This window comes from Corvus kubaryi, unplaced genomic scaffold, assembly GCF_017639235.1.
Source record: "Corvus kubaryi isolate FWS band 111438036 unplaced genomic scaffold, C.kubaryi_AGA036_p1.0 split1-37374, whole genome shotgun sequence".
Taxonomy (NCBI): Eukaryota; Metazoa; Chordata; class Aves; order Passeriformes; family Corvidae; genus Corvus; species Corvus kubaryi.
In genome coordinates, this window is record NW_024582079.1 from 869,882 (window position 1) to 878,626 (window position 8,745).

At 44.7% G+C, this 8,745-nt stretch overlaps 1 protein-coding gene across 14 annotated transcripts in view; it reads right to left on the reverse strand.

Annotated features, from left to right (window-relative positions):
- Nucleotides 1-155: 155 nt before the first annotated feature.
- LOC121657853 (heterogeneous nuclear ribonucleoprotein H-like) overlaps nucleotides 156-8,745 on the reverse strand; it is a 16,047-nt gene continuing 7,457 nt past the window's right edge. For 3 of the 14 annotated variants that reach the window (XM_042014005.1, XM_042014010.1, XM_042014004.1), the window contains 13 exons: nucleotides 8,053-8,190; nucleotides 7,050-7,205; nucleotides 6,707-6,850; nucleotides 5,064-5,202; nucleotides 3,887-4,065; nucleotides 3,581-3,652; nucleotides 3,368-3,507; nucleotides 3,066-3,201; nucleotides 2,818-2,901; nucleotides 2,635-2,685; nucleotides 2,228-2,311; nucleotides 1,521-1,613; nucleotides 156-940 (listed from right to left, as the gene is read on the reverse strand). In XM_042014005.1, coding sequence (XP_041869939.1) covers nucleotides 816-940; nucleotides 1,521-1,613; nucleotides 2,228-2,311; nucleotides 2,635-2,685; nucleotides 2,818-2,901; nucleotides 3,066-3,201; nucleotides 3,368-3,507; nucleotides 3,581-3,652; nucleotides 3,887-4,065; nucleotides 5,064-5,202; nucleotides 6,707-6,850; nucleotides 7,050-7,205; nucleotides 8,053-8,190 — 1,541 coding nt within the window. In that variant the 3' untranslated portion in view covers nucleotides 156-815. Of the gene's footprint in view, nucleotides 1,056-1,520; nucleotides 1,614-1,719; nucleotides 1,783-2,227; nucleotides 2,312-2,634; nucleotides 2,686-2,817; nucleotides 2,902-3,065; nucleotides 3,202-3,367; nucleotides 3,508-3,580; nucleotides 3,653-3,886; nucleotides 4,066-5,063; nucleotides 5,203-6,706; nucleotides 6,851-7,049; nucleotides 7,206-8,052; nucleotides 8,191-8,384; nucleotides 8,480-8,745 lie in introns of all 14 variants that reach the window. The other 11 variants (XM_042014015.1, XM_042014018.1, XM_042014017.1 and 8 more) reach the window with 9 other exon arrangements.

Consider the following 8,745-nt stretch of genomic DNA (forward strand, 5'->3'; position numbering starts at 1 on the left):
GGTGGTTTCCTTTGCTCCCCCCCAGTTGTCACAGTAACACTCTAAGGGTCAGTGCTCAGTGAGGAGTCACTGCTCAGCAGCTGCATGGCAAGAGCACAACAGTCAGAGGACACGGGTGCAAGTGTAGTTACAAGAAGCTGGAGGCCAAGAAGGAGTGAGTTCCAGTTTTTAAAAGGAAGATTTATTTAACAAGTTTCACTTAGCGCAATACACCTAAAAAGGAAATCACAATACAATGAAAGATTAAATCAAGGCCTCAGAATTTTATACGAACACCAAGACCAAAATCCTAAAGTAGCCGTATTGCGTCTCAACATGTTTCCCCCATTAACTTAAAAAAAAAAAAGCTTTAACATGCCTTACAGGATATTAAAAGAAATAAACTAGAACTAACATGCCAAATGTTCACTTTGATTTTCAGACACAGCTCCTATATTGGTTCTTTACAAAAAAGCATGTCTCTTTCAACATGTATTCAAAACAGTGTTGGATGTAATATGGTATAAGAGCAACATTTAACATAATTCAAACAGCTTTAACCTAAATACGCTTACTGCTTAAATACACTCCTACAACAAAACTAACTTGAGAAACGCTCCAAATTGTTTAACAGTTATAGTCTTTACTTGGTTATTACATCCTAGATGAATGTTCATTTCTGTATGTTCAAAAATACTGAACCTGAAAGGTTTTAAAACAATCCTGAATTCACTTACAGTAAAGCATAAATCACAAGCTCGTATTGCAAAACTGTTAAACTTAGTTTTTTGTTTTTTTGTTTTTTAAAAAAGATGTGACCAAAAGTCAGCGATTGGTTACATTCCCCAGCCACCACTCATGTTGGACATGTTGGACATGCCGCCCATGCCGTTCACTCCCATGGATGCGCGGTTCCCACTGCTGTAGTAGCTGCTGTTCATGGCGCCCTGGCTCCCGGGGTCTGAGGGGGAAACCGACAGCAGGTTCACAGCTGCCTCAGGCCGACTCGAAGCATCCTTGCCCCAACGCCTGTCCTTGCTGGGCCACCTCGTAAATACCGTCTACCGTGCCCAACGCTGCAAAGTGTCAGTTTACAGCTCCGTACCCAAAGTCAGTTACCGGATGTTCAACGACAGCACGAGCTCTGCCTCACCACCCCCCTTCCCAATCCAGAGCTTTACCACTGCTCTGGGGGAATAGGGAGGACCCAGCCTCCCATGACCCCCTCCCCCACTTCTAATGTGTTTAAACAAAGCTGGTCTCCAGCTTTCAGATTAAGAAAAGAAGTGACCAGAGCAATGCGAGTCTGGAGACTGGCATTTCCTGTCCCTTCCAGAAAAGTTTTCCACATTTCCCCCCTCAGCTCCCCATTGCTGCTTTGAATCGATTCCCCCCCAGTTCCCCAACATTCACAGTAGCCACATCTTCAATTTTCAGAGCCTGTGCTGCCCAAGTTATAACAGAACCCTTCAACACCAGTGAAGGGCATGTTAAGCCAGCTGCACCTGGCCCAATGGAAACCAGAAAAGAAATGCTCTTACCATAGCCACTCATGCTGCTTTGACCTCCATATCCTCCTCCGTAACCCCCACTCAGCTGCTGGTTGCCTGGAGCACCATAACTGGATTGGCTCCCTTTTAAGTTAAGAGTAAAAACATTAAAAACTTGCCAGTCAAGATCTGCTCATCATCAACAAACCCAGCCCTCACCCAACCAACAGCCCCTGCACTCTGGCACTACCTTGCTCACACCAAGGGAAGTTTAACATGCTCAAGGAAAGTGATGGGGTTTCTAAAGACATCCCTGCAATCAAGCAGCAACAAGAACTTTAGAAGTTACTTTTACAATTTCTATGGACTATAGTAAACAGGACTGATCTGCACTGTAACATACCCCAAAAGACTTAAACTTGGCTTTAAGTGACCTCACACAGGAGTGTTGCCCTTCCAGAAGCACAGCAGCCCATTAACTGGAGTCACTCATTTGTACATGGCCCTGCAGACTTACTCCTGCTCCAGACTGGTTGTGCATCACATCACAGCAGTGCTGTGGTTTAGCACACAGACGCCTCTGTTTAAACTAACAACTGCTCTTCACCTCATCACTTGTCTACACTCCTTTCTGTAGTTTCAGTATCAGCATTAGAACTTCAAACATTTTGTAACCAAGTACTATAAAAGCAGCAGTGTACCCACACACCCCCACCCCAGCACCCTCAAGAAAGGAGCCCCCCAGAAACCAACCCCACCTTCATCTCTGAAACCAGCCCAGCTCGGTGTCAGGAGGGTATCTGTCTTATAGGCACAACAGCAACAGGCATTAAAGACTTGTGCTGCAAACACACATTTTATATTTTTAAGCGATTTTGAGGTTTGCCAGAGCAATTCAGACAGTTTCTCCCAATTCCAAATCTCTCTCCCTCACCACCAAGACTCAGCTTGAATGGCAGGTCACGTGCCACAGATACATCCTCCATCACCGAACTATGTTCTGGTGTCCCCAATAGGGAAGGAGAATAAAAAAGACAGGCATCTCCCAGAATTTCCACTACCACACTTCCAAGAAGCCACGCATCCCACCAGGCACACCACACTCAGCACCACAAGTCAATTCAACCTATTAAAACTCAAATGTATTCCCAAAAGGTCCATATACCTGGCAATGTGCTAGTGTTCCAATCTTGGACTACCCCTTCCGATTCCTTGACTGTGTGATTAAGACAGAATGTTGAATTTCAGTTTTGATGCCAGGCACACAATAAGCAGGAGCTGTACAAAACGAGCCAGCTTCCTTCAATAGGAAGTGCTTGTTTGGAAGTGCAGTGAGACTGTTACATACCCATTGCTCCCATCATCTGACTGCCATAGGCACCACCAGTTCCTCCTGCTGTAGAATTCAGGAAGAGTTCTACGTATCTGTGTTCTGGAAGAAGGAAGTTTTCCTGTGAGAGCATTTCACACCAAACCCATGCAGCTCACTGCAAGTGAAGCTGCAGTAAAATCTTTGGCACTCCAGTTGCAGGAGATTCACTACAGTGCAGTGCTGTCAGCTCCCTAAAGCCACCTATTCCGAGCAGTCAGACTTACGCATATTTGCTTTGTCTTTGGACATAGCAGCCACTGCGTCCTCGTGAGTGGCAAATTCAACGTCTGCCTCTCCAGTTACTCTGCCATCTGGTCCGATTTCAATGTGTACTCTTACAGGGTTCAGAGGTGAGAAGAACTACACACAGAACAGTCACACAGATTAAAACGCACCAATGCAACAGTTCGGGTTTACAACAAGCCATTTTCTCCAGAGGAACACTCCAACTGCAGTGCAGCCAGCATGTCCCACAAGGACCCTGGGACCTGAAGCCATGCACTGGGGAGCAGCATGTGGCACTCACATTGTAGATGTCGTTCTCCGTGGCTCTGTAGGGCAGACCTCGCATGTGGACGCAGTGGCCGGTCGTGCTCTGGAAGGTGGACGATCCGTCGCCGTACCTGTGGTCCGACATCCCTGCGGAGAAAAGAGTCCATTCTAGGTCTTTCAGATGTATTTTAGTTTCTTTTGGGACATGTCGTAAGTTCAGTTACTGTTCCTATTAGAGATCTCTTACCTCTTCCAAATCTATCAGAACCAAACCCATAGCCATCATTATACCCATTGTAGTCATCATAACCTCCATAACCTAGAAACAGATTGGACATGTTCATTTCAACTACACAAAGATCCAAATAAATTTTCATTTCGACTACAGAAAGATCCAAATACACAGTACAAACTGCAAACAACAACTACAACAACATTTCATTTCTTCTACAAGAATTAAGGCCAAGGACACATACACAGCTAGGGAGACACTACCAGGTCCAAGAGTTGCTGCTTTTCAAACGAGCAGCTCCCTGGGCCTCCGTGCACTTACCTCCTCCGTAGGCTCCACGCCTCATTCTCTCCAAGCTACTTCCTCTACCCAGACTGTTGTATCCGCGCGTCAGGCCGGGCCTGTCGTACGGACCAGGTCTCTGCATTGCCAACAGCTTGCGGGGAGGGTCGTAGTGAGTGCGCACCTCTGCTCGACTACTCTTGAAGATCTCAATGTACCTACAAGTGTTTGCACAGGGAGAAGTCAGTCTTTGCTGCCTTCCAAAACCACCTCACAACTTCACATTACAACAAGCCATTTAGTCATAGCCTTGACACTGGCAGTAATTTTAAGCCAGGTTTCCTTACATTATGTAGGCAATGACATTCTATTAAAAGCACTACATTACATTTAAATCAGGGTATTTTCAAGAAATTAAAATTACTGAAGGGTTTATGTGCTCCTCATACTTTGCAGTATCCCAACCTTAAGGGTGGGGGAGCAATACAGATTCCCCACCCACCTCCCCCCAGTTTAAGGTGTTAGTCAAACAATGTAGGAGGGACTGGTGTCCACTCAACTCAGCACTGTTGCTCAAGGCAACGGAAACAGAGGGTTAAAAACCCGATCTCCACCGAGAGTTTAACCCATCAGAATGCCACAAAAAGCTCTGCATGTACTACTGAACCCAGCCTATGCTTCAGTGATTCAGCATAGGCACAAGGTGCATGCTTCAATGAAAAATAGTCACAAGTAAAATAGAATAAAAACCCTTTGTGACAATTTCTTGAAAGCTATGCTTATTACATTGAAGATTAATACAAGTAAGTAAATTTGTTACATTTCAACTTATAAAACAAGTTTAGAAAGTATCACATTTTCTTATGGTAGTAAGAATACTGTGCATGTCTTTAGAGCTAAAGGCAGAATTGGTGCTATATGAGAAGTTAAAGCCATAGTCTCTCAACTTTGTCATTTCCAAGCTATAGTTTTGAATGCCTGTTATTACTCATTTTCCAAAATACATTTTAGTTTAGCCCAATTTTATCTTGTATTTTTGGGTAGATCTAAACAGTCTGTGCCACATGCACTGTAGCAATCAATGCCTTCACTCATCACCGAGTTAGAGACCAAAATACTATTTTGATTTGGCTGTTAACACTTTCAGAAGAGAGAATATGGATTTAATTGTTTACCATAAGAAAAGTGACAGAGCCAACCAACCATCCATCCCCACCTGTGCCCTATTCTTTCCTTGTGTTTCTTTAGAGCCTTTTCAGCTATTTCCTGTGAAGCAAACTGCACGAAGGCCTCCCCCGTACTCCTCCCCTGGAAGTCCACCGGCAATGTTATCCCATTTGGCACGATTTCCAACCCTTCAACCCAAGGACAAATAACCCCAGTAGGGGGGCAATATTAACATCACAAGCCCAGTCATGAGTTTTTTCTTATAGCTTTAAAAATACCAGAATTTAAACACTTTTAAGTGAATGGTATGTTGATTCTAGAACACCAGAATAAAAAATGGCACGTCAACAAAGAGCTCCATGATCACATACCATTCAGTTCAGGTTCTTAACCCACCCTGCAGAGCTCAGAAATGCTCTGAGGGTCAGGGACAGCCCCTCAGAGAAGGCATCTAATGCAGGGTGTGTTAAGAACTTCACACATCATTACAAACCTCGTCAATTCTGTGAAAGTATTTAAGATGAACTTTTAAAGAGAACTTAAATTCAAACACAGCAAGTTAAACAGCTTTATACAGAACAAGTAATTTACTAGAAGTCACTCAGATAAAATAATTAAGTCTTATGCAAACATCAAGTTTCAGCATTGATTTTTTTTAAATCTTTAGAAGCACTTAATTAAGAAAAAAATCATGAAGTAGTTTTCAAGTATTAGTTCCTGAAGAGACATTTTGCATATTAAGTACATTAACAACTTACAAAGCTTGAATTACTTCACCATGTAAGGAAAAAAACAGCTTAAAATGCATATGCTTAGAAATTGCTCTTGTTCACATCACCAATTCAGAAAACAAAAAACAAGTTCTGAGATTTTAAAATTGGAAATGTTTCTACTGTATTTTAAAACAAAACAGTAAGCTCAATCATATCTTGTTATAGCAAAACATTTAGAAATCTAGTATTTTGAAAATAATAACAAGTGAAATCCTAAACAATCAACAGATTTAATTCTTAGACATTTTAATGGTCTAATTCCAGTTTGTAAAACATAAAACAGCTGCAAAAAAGTAAAAATTAGTCAAAACAAGACATTATCTCTTCATCCACAAAAACTTTGAGCTAGGCAACATCAAGGGTTTGGTGGAGTTTTTTCCCCACAGGAAGAGAAAGGGGCAAATGTGGAAATCTGTTCTTGGGTAGAGTTCAGCAGGTGGTTTTTCTCTGGAATTTCATTCAATACTAACTCTATGTTGGGAAGAGGTCATGGGCCCTTACTGAGAACCTGCTCCTCACACAGAGCCCAGTGGTTAGGGTATTCTACATCCTTCACTGATCAGGGCCAACCAGCCAAGACTGAGGATGGAAATATCCTCCCACCTGAACTGTTCAGCTTTACTTGGAAAGCAAGACACTTTTCTACAATCCTTACTTGGAACAGTATGTCTCACAGAGTATAAATTAGAGCAGCTTTTTGGCATTCCCTAAATTACTTAATTATCAAGTACTTTAGGTTAGGAAGTGATCCAAAGGATTCCTCAAGCCCAGAAAATTAGTGCAGAATTGGTTTATTTACTTTTAACACCCATGATAATACTGTTGGAAGTACTACTGGGCAATCCATGCTTGTTTGGTTTGCTGGGGTTTTTTTAGCATAAACCAGTAGTGCTATAGCTACTACTTTTATCCCACATACCTGAAAAAAACTGTACAATTTCTTCTTTACTACAGCCAAATGGGAGTCCTCTAAGACGTACAAAACCATCATTAGCTGTATCAGGGCTGTTGGGACCAGTATGCTTCAGAACCCAATCCATTTCAACGTTGTTTGACTTGAAAACTGTAAAAGGCACTTAGAATTAATGCATTCTGGAATAAGCAAGAGTTTTTAAAGTCATTTGCCTTGAAACTAGTCAACTTATGATATGCAAGTCCATTTGTCCTTTCACATGCATTTTAAAGAGACAAAAAAGCAGTTAACCAAAAACCCATCAAGCACAAACACAACGTAGTCAGTTACTAGACCAACTGAATCAAACCTTCAACATATCTGTGTCCCATTGTTTCTCTGTCTTTTTTCAGGGCCAATTTCACATCCTCCTCTGACTCAAGTTCAGCAAATGCTTCTCCACTTGGTCTGCCCTCCCTGGTGTAGATGAAACGGATACCCAAAGCCCCGTTCAGAATTTTGCAATCTGAAAACAAAACAGGAAGGCCAGAATAAGGTTAATTATTACAAGAACAGTATTACTTTAGAAGTTTCAGAGAGCCTAAAAAGAAAAATGTACTGAGTATCAGTTATATCAATGCAACAAAACCAGCAGCATTCTTGTTACAACTTTAAAATGAGCAATTAACTAAAGAGACGAACTAAAGTTACTCTTCTAGTCAAGCCTACAGATCAACATTAAGGATGACTGCAAATTAGCTATTTCCAAAGCTTTTCTGCCTCAAGTTGAATGTACTACCTGCTTTTGATCATAACTTTCTTATTAGCACGAAATAAGAAATAATAACAATCAGTGTAAGTGTAATAAACTAAATCAGAACCAAATCCAATATGCCAAATTCTTGACGCAGTTTTAAAAGCTCCAGTTTCTGCCAAAAGCATATATTTATCACCGCTATTTACTACTGCGGAATGCTAATAATCTGGGGAAGGACACACACACACTAAACACTTAACAAGAGAGTCTGTTGGGACAACACCAAGAACTAAACTGATTTAGCTTCAAAATTCTTGCTTCAGGTTGAACTTTAAAATGGAAGCTTCTCTCTCCTGGTTGCTCAAGCAGCAAAGGCAGCTGTGGCTATTCCAGCAACTCTGAGACTAAGCCCCTTTGTGTTGAGTTTGTGCTAGCGTGGCTTTGCATACCAGGTTCTGGCTGAAGCACTTGTTGCACTACAAACTTCACTGAATGCCTGCTGGAATCACTCGCTACAGTGCTCCCACTGCCACAGTGCCCCTGGGAAGGGACCCAGAAGTGACAGCAGAGCCCGGCCCCTCTCCCACCCCTCTTATTCCCCCATAGCCCCACTTACCGGAGAAGAACCTCTGCACCTCCTCGGTGGAGCAGGACCAAGGCAGCCCCCGGACTTTCACCACATATCCCTCGCTGCTCTCCGTGTTAAGCATCACATTGGGAGTGAGGCTCTGCTCCGTCTCGGCTTCTGTGGTTGCTGGAAAGACCAGAACGGGCCCTTTGAGATGCTGCTCAGCACGGCCGCCACCCGCACCCCCTCAGAGCGCCCGGCGGCCCCCCTGGCCTATGCCCCGGCCCTCCCCGAGCCTCCTCTGCCTCGGGCGCTGCCGCCTCACACACACGGCGCCGCTCCCGCCCCCGGCCCGCGCCCTGCCCCTTCCCCGCACGCACACATGGTGGGGCTCCGCGCTGGTTCTAGGGCTCCGAGCCTGATCCGCTGTCCGGAGAGCGCCTAGTCCCGGTGAGGCGGCAGCGAGCGGGCGAGCCTGTGGCGAGAGCGCGCTAGGAAATGGCGGCGGGTGCTCTCCCGCTTCCGCTGGGCCGGGCCTTCCGCCGCACAAAGAGCGAGGTTCCAGACGCCGCCCTGGCGTGCCCGCGGCCCCCGGCGATGGCGCAGCGCCCGCGGCCGGCTCGCAAATAACGGCGTGTGGCGAGCGGGCACCGAGCACCGCGGGCCCTGCGCCGAGCACGGAACCGGCTGCGGCGTGGCCGGGGCGGGTGCGGGGCGCGTGTGCACCGGTGGGGCCCGGCC